At 46.7% G+C, this 13,191-nt stretch overlaps 1 protein-coding gene across 2 annotated transcripts in view; it reads left to right on the forward strand.

Annotated features, from left to right (window-relative positions):
• The window catches only part of LOC129710388 (integrin alpha-8-like), a 152,124-nt gene that overhangs the window by 44,632 nt on the left and 94,301 nt on the right, over window positions 1-13,191 (forward strand). For both annotated transcript variants that reach the window (XM_055657352.1, XM_055657353.1), the window contains exons 8-11: window positions 4,628-4,672; window positions 7,707-7,750; window positions 9,423-9,479; window positions 12,022-12,074. In XM_055657352.1, the coding sequence (XP_055513327.1) occupies window positions 4,628-4,672; window positions 7,707-7,750; window positions 9,423-9,479; window positions 12,022-12,074 (199 nt within the window). The remainder of the gene's footprint in view (window positions 1-4,627; window positions 4,673-7,706; window positions 7,751-9,422; window positions 9,480-12,021; window positions 12,075-13,191) is intronic.

The following is a 13,191-nucleotide window of genomic DNA, read 5'->3' on the forward strand; positions in this document are numbered from 1 at the left end:
GGACCCAAGCAATCGTTCCAGGTGCGACAGAGGTTTACCTGCATCTCTTCCAACCTCATCTATTGCGTCCGCTGCTCTAGATGTCAGCAGATCTATATCGGTGAGACCAAGCGGAGGTTGGGCGATCGTTTCGCCGAACACCTCCGCTCGGTCCGCAATAACCTAGCTGACCTCCCGGTGGCTCAGCACTTCAACTCCCCCTCCCACTCCGCCTCCGACCTCTCTGTCCTGGGTCTCCTCCATGGCCACAGCGAGCAGCACCGGAAATTGGAGGAACAGCACCTCATATTCCGTTTGGGGAGTCTGCACCCCGGGGGCATGAACATCGACTTCTCCCAATTCTGTTAGTCCTTGCTGTCTCCTCCCCTTCCTCAGCTCCCCTGCTGTCTCCTCCCACCCTCCAGCCTTCCGGCTACTCCTCCTTTTCCCTTTCTTGTCCCCACCCACCCCCACCCCTGATCAGTCTGAAGAAGGGTTTCGGCCCGAAACGTTGCCCATTTCCTTCGCTCCATAGATGCTGCTGCACCCGCTGAGTTTCTCCAGCTTTTCTGTGTAATCCTCATAAACCCTTTCCAGCTTAACAAAACCCTTCCTATAGACATGACTTCAGAATTAAGGGACAGAAGTTTAGGGGTAATATGAGGGGGAACTTCTTTACGCAGAGAGTGGTGGCGGTGTGGAATGAGCTCCCAGTGGAAGTGGTGGAGGCAGGTTCATTGGTATCATTTAAAAATAAATTGGATAGGCATATGGATGAGAAGGGAATGGAGGGTTATGGTATGAGTGCAGGCAGGTGGGACTAATGGGGAAAAAAAAAAAAAAATTTGTTCGGCATGGACTTGTAGGGCCGAGATGGCCTGTTTCCGTGCTGTAATTGTTATATGGTTATATGGTTATAGCAGGAAGACCAAAACTGAACACAAACACTCCAAATGTGTAAGGAGGAACTGCAGATGCTGGTTAAACTGAAGACAGACAGAAAATGCTGGAGTAACTCAGCGGGTCAGACAGCATCTCTGGAGAGAAGGAATAGGTGACATTTCGGGTAGAGACCCTTCCTCAGACTGAGAGTCAGGGGAGAGGAAACTGAGAGATATAGAGATACAAAGAACAAATGAGTGAAAGGTATGCAAAAAGACATCAAATCCAGCAATGATGATCAAGGAAAGGTGGAGCCCACAATGGTCCATCGTTGACTGTGGAGAAAGTGATTACAAGTGAAACTAATGAGAGAAACAGTGGAACTCAGCAGGACGACAGTGAAATTAGTAGGATGACTAGGGAGGGGGAGGGACGGAGAGAGAGGGGATACAAAATAGACGTCTTCCTCAGTCTTGTCCAAAATTTTAAGGATTGCAGTGTAATTAGTTTTAGTTTAGTTTAGAGATAAATCACTGAAGCGGGCCCTTCGACCCACCGAATCTGTGCAGACAAGCGATCCCCGCACACTTACACTATCCAACACACACTAGGGACAATTTATATTTATACCAAGCCAATTAACCTACAAACCTGTACGTCTTTGGAGAGTGTGAGGAAACGGAAGATCTCGGAGAAAACCCACACAGGTCACGGGGAGAGCGTGCAAACTCTGTACAGACAGCACCTGTAATTGGGATAGAATCTGTGTCAAATACTGGCTAAAACTCTGGACAATATCCGATGCTCTTCTACAGTATAGTGTATGGGATCATTTACACCCAACTGACCCCTGTCATAGAGTCATAGTGATACAACATGGAAACAGGCCCTTCGGCACCACTTGCCCACACGTCCACCAACATGTCCCCGCTACACTAGTCCCACATGCCTGCCAGTTCATATCCCTCAAAACCTGTCCTATCCATGTACCTGTCTAAATGCTTCTTAAACGTTGGGATAGTCCCAGCCTCAACTACCTCCTCTGGCAGCTTGTTCCATACATCCTCCACCCTTTGTGTGAAAAAGTTACCCCACAGATTCCTATTAAATCTTTTTCCCTTCACCATGAACCTATGTCCTCTGGTCCTTGATTCCCCTAATCTGGGCACGAGACTCTGTCCATCTACCCGATCCATTCCTCGCATGATTATGTACACCTCTATAAGATCTCCCCTCATCCTCCTGCGCTCCAAGGAATAGAGACCCAGCCTACTCAACCCCTCCCTGTAGCTCACACCCTCCAGTCCTGGCAACATCCTCGTAAATCTTTTCTGAACCCTTCCAAGCTTGAAAATCTTTCCTATAACATGGTGCCCAGAACTGAACACATTATTCTAAATGCGGCCTCACCAACTCGTGTTGAATGTCTTTTCTGAACAAAGGCACCCATATGAATGCAGCATCCCCTCACAGCGCACTGTGGTGGCCCCAGATTATAGGCATATCTGGAGTGGCACTGAAACACCTCACCTTCACACCAGCCACCACTCATCACCTGCCTTTGCAATTTCCCTCCTTTGCACGTGCAATGTCTTAGTACTTTATGTGTAGGAAGGAACTGCAGGTGCTGGTTTAAACCAAAGATAGACGCAAAATGCTGGAGTAACTCAGGGGGACAGGCAGCATCTCTGCAGAGGAGGAATGTGTGACGTATCAGGTCGAGACCCTTCTTCAGATTAGTTTAACTTAATTTAGAGATACAGGGAGGAAACAGACCCTTCTGCCCACCGGGTCCATGCAGACCACAATCACTTGTAAACTAGTTCTATCCTACAGGTGAAGGACAATTTACAGGTAGACAAAAATGCTGGAGAAACTCAGCGGGTGAGGCAGCATCTATGGAGTGATGGAATAAGCGGTGTTTCAGGTCGAGACCCTTCTTTAGACTGATGTGGGATGGGGGGGCGGGGAAAAGAAAGGAAGAGGCGGAGACAGTGGGCTGTGAGAGAGCTGGGAAGGGGAGGGGAAGGAGGGAGAAACCAAGGACTACCTGAAATTGGAGAAGTCAATGTTCATACCGCTGGGATGTAAACTACCCAAGCAAAATATGAGGTGCTGCTCCTCCACTTTGCGGTGGGACTCACTTTGGCCATGGAGGAGGCCCAGGACAGAAAGATCGGATTTGCAATGGGAGGTGGAGTTGAAGTGCTGAGCCACCGGGAGATCAGGTTGGTTATTGCGAACCGAGCGGAGGTGATGGGCGAAGCGATCGCCAAGCCTACGCCACCGATGTAGAGCAGTTGACACCTGGAACAGCCGATGCAATAGATGAGGTTGGAGGAGGTGCAGGTGAACCTCTGCCTCACCTGCAACTACTGCTTGGGTCCTTGGATGTAGTCACGGGGGGAGGGAAAGCGACAAGTGTAGCATTTCCTGCGGTTGCAAGTGAAAGTGCAAGGAGAGGGGGTGGTTTGGGTGGGAAGGGACGAATTGACCAGGGAGTTACGGAGGGAACGGTCTCTATGGAAAGCAGAAAGGGGAGGAAATTGGAAGATGTGGCTACTGGTGGGATCCTGTTGGAGGTGGCGAAAATGTTGCAGGATTATATGTTGGACAATTCTGCCCACTGAGTCCGCCTCGTCCAGCAATCACCCATAGATGTTCTATCCCTCACACTGGGCACAATGGACAGAAGCCAATTAACTTGCAAACGTGTACGGCTTTGGAATGTGCGCGAAAACTGAAGAACCGGGAGGAAACCTACGTGGTCACGGGGAGTACGTACAAACTCCACACAGACAGCACCCGTAGCCAGGATTGAACCTGGGTCTCTGGCGCTGTAAGGCAGCAACTCTACCGCTGTGCCACCGTGCTGATGTACTAATGGGGTATCTTTTCTATTTCATTTACCTTTAAAATAATTCAGTCAAAAAATAATCTGGAATTTTTTGCATCAGCTCTTCTTGTCGTTGAATGTCAGTTTTGTGTCACTAGCTGACACACTGCATCACGTTATACATACGGCATCATATTAAGGGCACACGAATGTCATCAGACGCATTGCATAACAGGTGACCTTCAATACACTTGCTTCATTTGAAAGTTTTAAGGTCATAGAGTCAGAGAGGCATAGTCATATAGTGTAGAAACAGGCTTTTTGGCCACACTGGTGCTGTCTGTACAGATTTGCAGGTTAATTGGCTTGGTATTAATGCAAAACTGTCTCTCGTGTGTGTTGGGTAGTGGTAGGGTGAGGGGATCGCTGGTTGGTGCAGACTCGGTGGGCTGAAGGGCCTGTTTCTGCGCCGTATCTCTGAACTCAACTAAACTCAGAGGTAGGAATGATGCTGAGGCTGAATGCAGCAACTCCTTCTCTAAACATAAACACTTCCATGAAAGTAATCTGTTCCACAACTCCCCCGCCAGACCTTGTGTCCCCTGGAAAACATCTACAGGCATTCTGTGAGGTGAACTCCTGTTAGAGACACAATATATCAAGGCATCGATGTTTAAAAAAAGATGACATATTATTGAAGATATCGTCATGTTAATACTGAATTCCACATTATCTTGTCAGTTGACTGTCAGGTTGGCTTTATGTTGTCAGGAATTCTCGCTTCTAATGGAAGATGTGACTTGTCATGTTGAGAAAGTCTCCGGACGCTTGCATTTGAAAATCTGTTCTGTTAAATGCAGCTTGAAAGGTGGTGAAATCCTTGTCTCGTGATATTACCTTCATAACCATTTGAACGTATCTAATTCCCAGGCTACTCGCTTACCTTGGGAGAGTTCACAGGCGACTCAGTAAAAGGTAAGGATCATTTTCTTGTACTGTACGAGTTTAGTTTAGTTTCGGGAAACAGTGCGGAAACAGACCCATCGGCCCAACTAGTCCGCACCGACCAGCGTTCCCCGCACACTAACACTATCCTACACACATTAGGGACAATTTACACTTAAACCAAACCAATCACCCTACAAACCTGTATGGCTTTGGAGTTTGGAAGGAAATTGAAGATCTCAGAGAAAACCCACATGGTCAGGGGAGAACGTACAAACTCCGTACGGACAGTACCCATACCCAGGATCAATCCCAGGTCTCTGGCACTGAAATGCCCCTGTCACACTTAGGAAACCTGAACGTAAACCTCTGTAGACTTTGCACCCCACCCAAGGTTTCCGTGCGTTTCCCGGAGGTTGCAGGTGGTTGCAGGTAGTGGAAGCAGGTAGGGAGACTGACAAAAACCTCCGGGAACCTCAAGTAACCGCACGGAAACCTTAGGTGGGCAAAGTCTCCAGAGGTTTCCGTTCAGGTTTCCTAAGTGGGACAGGAGCATAAGGCAGCAACTCTACTGCTGCGCCACCATTCCACCCTAGGTAATGTCACTTCATCACATGAGCTCTCATTGATCCTGAGAGACTCCAGAACAAGTTATTCTGCAATGTCTGGGGATATGTGTTGTTTTGTCTAACTGTGCAGTAGAATTAAATTATTTTTGATTAGAATCCAGTTACATCTGATTTTAACATGGTCCAAATAAATCCTATGAGATGCCTTAATATCATTTTCATTTAATGCATCTTGTTCTCACTCCACAATGTACAAGATTCAGGTCTATTTGCTAAAATACCAACATTTGGAGGGGCAAACAGTGGTCTCAGTTAATGGTTTAAGACAGGGAAACATCTAACCCAAAAATATCAAACAGCTTCATAAGTTCATGTTCATAAGTTATTGGAACAGAATTAGGCCATTTGGCCAATCACGTCTATTCCGCCATTCAATCATGCCTGATTTATCATTCCCTCTCAACCCCATTCTCCTGCGTTCTCCCCATAACGTATTCCACAGATTCACCAGCCTCTGACTAAAGAAATTCCTTCTCATCTCCTTTCTAAAGGTACTTTTTTTTATTCTGAGGCTATATCTGGTCCAAGACTCCCCCACTGGTGAAAACATCCTCTCCACATCCACTCTATCCAGGCCCTATCCAGACTTATCGGCACATGGCACCTAACCTAGTGTTGGAACCCTAATTCCCACATGATATGTTTTGGATATGCAGGATAGATACACTAGTGGAATGATCAACAGTCATGTCTAAAGCAATCTAGAAGTCCAGCCCATTATATACTTGGCCTAAGAGCAGCACCATGACACAGTGATAGAGCTGCTGCCTCACAGCTCCAGAGACCCAGTTTTGATCCTGACCTCAGGTGCTGTCTGTGTGGAGTTTACACGTTCTCCCTGAGACCGCATGGGTTTTCCCGGGGTGCTTCGGTTTCTTCTCCCACATCGCAAAGATGGACGGGTTGTAGGCTAATTCCCCCTAGTGTTTACTGGGATAATTCATGGGAAGGGTTGGCAAGGATTCAGTGGGCCGAAGGGCCTGTTTCCATGCTCTTTCTCTAAGCTAAACGAAGCAGAGCCCATGGGAATGACTTGAAGCTGGTAAATCCTGAAGGAAATGTACTTAGTTTGTACAGCAGTCTGTTGTTTCCAATTGAAAACTGGAGAAACAATTATGTTCTCAGGTACAAGGAGGCAAGTAGGATTGCTTCAGCCAGTGAGGTTACTTCCAGTGATGCCTCGAGCCTGGAGCAGTGGGAGTATTTTCTATAATCTCCCCACATCCTCACTCTACCCTTCTCCAGCATTTTTCTTGGAAAGACCGTCACACATCTGTGTCCCCACCATCATCTCACCATGGGATGAAACTTAAAATCCTGATCAGCCATATCCCTCCCCCACCCTTAATGCGATCATAGTTTGTGATTGATTTGGGGAGTAAGACTAAGGCTGATAACTTGGTTGTGGGTTAGGAGACACGACTGATGGGAGGAGTAGGTCAGTTTAGTTTAGAAATACACCGTGCAAACAGGCCCTTCGGCCCATCGAATCCACGCCAACCCCACACACTAGCACTATTCTACACTTGGGCCAATTTACATTTTTACCAAGCCAATCAATTAACAAGCCTGGATGTCTTTGGAGGGTGGGAGGAAACCAAAGATCTTGGATAAAACCCACGCAGGTCACGGGGAGAACGTACAAACTCCACGCAGTCAGACCCATAGTCAGGATCGAACCCGGGTCTCTGGCGCAGTAAGGCAGCAACTACCGCTGCGACACCATTTTTGGGTATTTGGAGGGCTCTCAGTAAGGGCTGGGATGGGGGATGTTTTTAACGTAATGGGGACGTGCCAGCAGAGGGTTCCTGTTGTCAGGCTCCATAGCCTGGGCTTGGCCAGGGAGATCTCATGTAAGCAATGAAAGGCTGTTTCAGGAGGTACGACTGGCTCAGTGTATGCCTGAACACCTCTGCTATGATTCTCATTCATGAATAGAGTGGTGGTCAGGTAGGCACTCGATCCATTGCACATAAAAATACACAAAGTGCTGGAGTAACTCAGTGGGCCAGGCAGCATCCCTGGCGAACATGGATAGGTTCTAGCCAAGACCCAAGTCTCAGACTGGTTCTGATACCCTGCTGTGACTTTTTACATGGACTCATTGAGATTAATTTTAAAATTAATCCAATGTTCCCACTCTTTAAATCTGCTTGTTCACTGTCTCTTAGCTAATAACATTTTCTAGCTTGGATCTCAAATGCGAGAACAAAATAAGTGGACGAACAACTTTTCAATGTGAATTTGGTGTCTATGTACTAAGGGTCCCGACCCAAAAGGTCACCTATCCATGGTCTCCAGAGATGCTGCCTGACCCGCTGAGTTACTCCAGCACTTGGTGTCTTTAATGTAAACCAGCATCTGCAGTTCCTTGTGTCTAGTTATTGATTTTCCATTCATCAAACAAAACTTTTATCTACCTGTTCATTCTACAGAATATCTCGTTGGAGCCCCCAGGGCGAAAAGCACATTGGGTTCTGTATGTATCATTTATTACTTAAATGCTTTTTAGTTTTTAGTTTAGTCTTTTAAGGTTGAGTGTGGAAACAGGCCCTGTGGCCCAGCAAGGCTGCGCTGACCAGCGATCACCCTGCACACTAGCACTATCAGACACGCTATGGGCCAATTTTACAAATTACAGAAGCCAAACACCCTACAACCCTGTGCATCTTTGGAGTGTGGGAGGAAACCGGAGCATCCCTAGAAAACCCTTGTAGGGAGAATGTACAAGCTCCGTACAGACAGCACCCATAGTCAGGATCGAACCCAGTTCTCTGGTGCGGTGAGGCAGCAACTCTACTGCTGTGTTCAAGAAGGAACTGCAGATGCTGGAAGATCGAAGGTACACAAACTTGCTGGAGAAACTCAGCGGGTACAGCAGCATCTATGGAACGAAGGAAATAGGTGACGTTTCGGGCCGAAACTCTACTGCTGTGCCCGGATTAAATGTTAATCCAACTGACATTTCTATCAGTAGTATCAACCACATAACACCTAGGCGATAAGCACGGCAACAGGCCCTTCGGCACGCTACATCGACAACGACCATCGATCACCTGGTCACAGATTAATTAGTTCTACACGCTCACTACACATTTGGGGCAATTTACAGAGGCCGATTAATTTTCATACTTGCATGTCTTTGGGATGTGGGAGGAAACCTGCGTGGTCACAGGGAGAACGTGTGAACTCCACGCAGACAGCTCCCTAACAGCTGATTGCTGGTCGGCGTGAACTCAAGGGCTGAAGGGTCTGTTTCTACGTTGTATCTCTAAACTAAACTAAGTTAAATATCTGAAGCCAAGTAGGCTGGTGCCCTGAACAGGTCTATTGTTTAAGATGACCGATTTGTGCAGGATATTTATGAGGTTTAAGCTAGCACCCAGTGCCCAGAGATAGCACAGTATGCTGGGCTTCTGCCATGGTCTTCGAGATCAGGATTAAACCCGGGTTTCTGGTGCTGTGAGGCAGCAGCACTACCAGCTGCACCACTATGCCACACTAATGGACATTATCTTTGCCAGTGAAGGGGTTAGCTCAATTTGGATTCTATAAGTTAAGTGACCTCCTTTGATAAACCGTTTGAGGAACTGGACCCTTTTACAGGCAGACATTGAATTGCTTGCATTCCCAAGGTATGCAAATAGTCACCACATAAAGGGCACTCACAAAGTTACAAATTTCCCCCCACCCTCCGTGCCAGTTACCCCTTTGTTCTTCCTCCCCCCTCCACCACACCAGGTCCCCATTGTCCATTGGTTGTCCCTCATGGTGGTGCCTCCACGCCGGGCCTGCCTTTGTTCTTCCCCTCAGCAGCAGCGTCCTCACTTCCACGTGTCCGTCCTCTTCCCTTGGTCAGCGCCATCTTCGACGGCCGCACCGACCTCTCCACTAACAATGCCGGGACCTCTCTGGACACCTCCATGGCACCGACCCAGGCCCCAGCTGTGGGCTTTTATGCCCGCGGGCTTCGTTGACCGGCGAGGCTACACCTCCGACCCGCGAGACCCGGGCACCTCAGGAAGGCATACATCCCCATCTAGGCTACATCGAGCACTAGGATCCAGGACTCAGGCTAACCCCAGCTGGGAACTGTGTATTTAGAGCTGGTTTGGCATGCATTTACCATGGTTGTTCTCTTGGTTTGACAGGTAAATATCTTGTGGTCTACGAACATGACAACTATACTAACCATAATTGGTGAGCAGGTAAGAAATGAGAATTAGCTCTTAAACAATGAGGCTTACTGTTTCCACTTTGGATAAATGACAACACGGGTAAAAAAGCCACTGCAATTAACAACTATTTGATCATTTGACTCGAGAGGGGTGGGGGGGGGGGAGACTGGAAGTTGTATCCTGCTGTAATACAACACCGCATAACTACTTCTATGAGCTGCCTGGCGCATTGGGACTTGCTGAGTCATGAGATGCACTGTTCTGGTTTTAGAGATACAGCGCGGAAACAGGCCCTTCGGCCCACCGCGTCCGTGCCGGCCAATGATCCCCGCACATTAACACTGTCCTACACACACTAAGAACAATTTACATTTATACAGAGCCAATTAACCTGCAAACGTGTATGTCTTTGAAGTGTGGGAGGAAACCGGAGATCCCGCAGAAAAGCCACGCAGTCAAAGGGAGAACGTACAAACTCCGTACAGACATCACTGTAATTAGGATCAAACCCGGGTCTCTGGCACTGTAAGGCAGCAACTCTACCACTGCGCCACCATATAAATGCAGATTCTGTTGAAGCCAAATTTTAAGCGGGTTTTAACACGCCTGGTGTTAATAAGTACATTTCTAGCCTCATTCTTCTGTTACATACTTTCCTTTGCCCTGAACTGTAACACCCACTTTAATATATGAACGAAGATTTATTCCTATCCTTGATTTAGTAATAGCCACCTATATTAGCTGCAGAGTAGAAGGCGATTTTAATATTAATTTGCAGCAAACAAATAAGACTGAAAATAAACACAAGCACAAATAAACACAAATAAATCCAATGCTGGAGTAACAGTGGGTCAGGCAGCATCTCTGGAGAAAAGGAATGGATGACCCTGAAGAAGGGTCTCGACCTGAGATGTCACCCATTCCTTTTCTCCAGAGAAGCTGCCTGGGCCGCTGAGTTACTTCAGCATTTTGTGTCTACCATCGTTGTAAACCAGCATCTGCTACTCCTTCCTACACAAATCAGACTGTTGTGATCAGCTGTGAGACACCCTCTGGTGGTGAGTGCAAGTACAGCAAAGATACAGTATAGAAACCAAAGATCCCACATCTCATGGTACACAACGTAGGAGGTGGCCGTTCGGCCCATCTAGTCTGTCAGCTCTCAGAGCATTCCATTCAATGTTATTCTCCCATTTATGTCACTGTTACCCTCTAAAAACAATTTACAACACCTTATTATTCCACTGGCATTCCTTTTAATGTGGGAGGAGCCAGAACATGAGCAGAAAATGGGAATGGGAATAATGGCAAAAAATGGCCACAGATCCCTGTTTGAGTTTCATTTAGTCTGAGTCCGATAACAGAAATTCCCAAACAACCTTCAGCAATGCAACACCTTTCCCATCATTTTACTTCATTCAAAGCCACTTCTGGTATTCACACCTGATTATTGCAAAAATGTTGAACGTTGAATGGTTTCTGGTGCATATAAAAGACATCGAGTGTGCATGCACAGTACGCATACAAGTATGCCACTAATATTCAATCACCATGCATTTAATAAATGATTCATTCTTTCATACACCATAGAAACCATGCTGCCTGGTTGCATCATCGGTTGCTTTTGGAACAGCTCTGCCCACGACCGCAATTAAATAGCAGAGTTACGGATGTAGCCCAGTCCATCCCATAGACGAGACTTCCCACCGTTTACTCCAACTACACTTAATAATGCCTTGGAAAAGCAGCCGACATAATCAAAGACTTGTCCCTCCCTGGTCAATCTATCTTCTCCCTGCTCCTGTCTGACAGAATGTGCAGAAGCTTTAAAGTGCGCACCACCAGACTCAGGAAGTGCTTCTTCCCCTCTGTTATCAGGCTTCTGAACGCTCCTTCAATAACCTAGGGTTCTGTCCGATTCACCTCTACCCCATTGCAGACATTGTAACTGGTGTGCTACAATGCTGAGAACTATATTCTGCACTCCATCTTCCCCTGTGCTCTACCTACTGTACTTGAGTTTGTCTTGATTGTATTTATGGATCATATTTCCCAATCTGATAGGATAGCAATGTAAATCTTTTCACTGTGCATTGGTACAATAGTAAACCTAAACATTTAAGTAAGTAAGTAAGTAAGTAAGTAAGTAAGTAAGTAAGTAAGTAAGTAAGTAAGTAAGTAAGTAAGTAAGTAAGTAAGTTTATTGGCCAAGTATTCACAAACAAGGAATTTGCCTTGGTGCTCCGCCCACAAGTAACACCATGATATACAGTGACAGTTACAAATGACTCAGAAAAAACTAAACATTAATAATTATCAAACTTTTATGATAAAACACCATTGATCAAACATGTGAACCAACAAAATACCAGATTAAAGGGAGGCTACAGATTTTGGCTGTTGAGTAGCGCAACTACTCGTGGATAAAAACTGTTTTTATGTCTGTTATATATATATAAAGGAAATAGAACTGCATGCTTCCTATTATGCTAGTGGAAACAATGAGAAGACATGTTGGCCAATGTAGGAAATCTAATTCCATCATTGTCACCTCTATGGTTTTGCTTTACAGGTGGCAGCGTACTTTGGCTATGCAGTGGCTGTCATGGATCTAAACAGTGATGGGTAAGGAACTATTCTGCATTACTCCAGCAAAGGAGAAGCTGTATGCCTCTGACTATAATAGTTTACAATTGGTTGCTGGATCCCTGGATATGTCTTATGGACTGAACAGAGATGCAGAGATATAGCGTGATGAAAAGGCCCTTCAGCCTACTGAGCCCGTGCTGACCAGCAATTCCCGCATATTAACACTATCATATACACACTAGTGACAATTGACATTTATACAAAGCCAATTAGCACGGCACGGTGACGCAGCGGTAGAGTTGCTGCCTTACAGCGTTTTCAGCGCCGGAGAGGCGGGTTCGATCCTGTCTCCCACACACTCCAAAGACTAGCTGGGCAGAAGGGCCTGCGCAATAACTCTAACCTAAACTAAACAAAAAAATTAACCTACAAACCTGCAGTACGGGGGAAAACCGAAGATCTCGGAGGAAACTCACACGGTCACGGGGAGAACGTACAAACACCGTGCAGACAGCACCCATAGTCAGGATCGAATCTGGGTCTCTGGCGCTGAAAGAGCTGTAAGGCAGCAACATTACCGCTGCACCACCGTGCCGCCCCAGGCAGATACAGTTGCTCACCAAGTTCGTTCCAACAACTCGCATTTTCCTCCGTAGGTCCCTCAGTTCTTCCTGAAACTCCCTCAGCTCATCTTCCCTCTGCTTCTCTGCCTCTTGGTTTACCAAGTATAAGCTCCGTAACTCCATCTTAATGGAGGCATGGGGTTATACAACATGGAGGCTGACCCTTTGACCCAACTCGTCCGTGCCAACTATGTTGTACATCTGAGTTAGTCCTCATTTCCTCTCACCCATTCAATTCTACCTTCACTGGCAGAGTAATATTCCAAGTGTCATATAGCATGGAAACAGGCCCTTCGGCCCAACTTACCTTATGCCGGCCTAAATGCTCCATCTGCACTAGTCCCACCTGCCCATGTTAGGCCAACATCCCTCTAAACCTTGCCTGCGCCTGGTCCATATCCCTCCAAACATGTCCCATCCATGTTGAACTGTTTCTTAAACAATGGGATAGTCCCAGCCTCAACTACTTTCTCTGGCAGCTTGTTCCATACACCCACCACCATTTGTACGAAAAAGTTACCCTTCGGATT

This window comes from Leucoraja erinacea, chromosome 27, assembly GCF_028641065.1.
Source record: "Leucoraja erinacea ecotype New England chromosome 27, Leri_hhj_1, whole genome shotgun sequence".
NCBI classification, from domain to species: Eukaryota; Metazoa; Chordata; class Chondrichthyes; order Rajiformes; family Rajidae; genus Leucoraja; species Leucoraja erinaceus.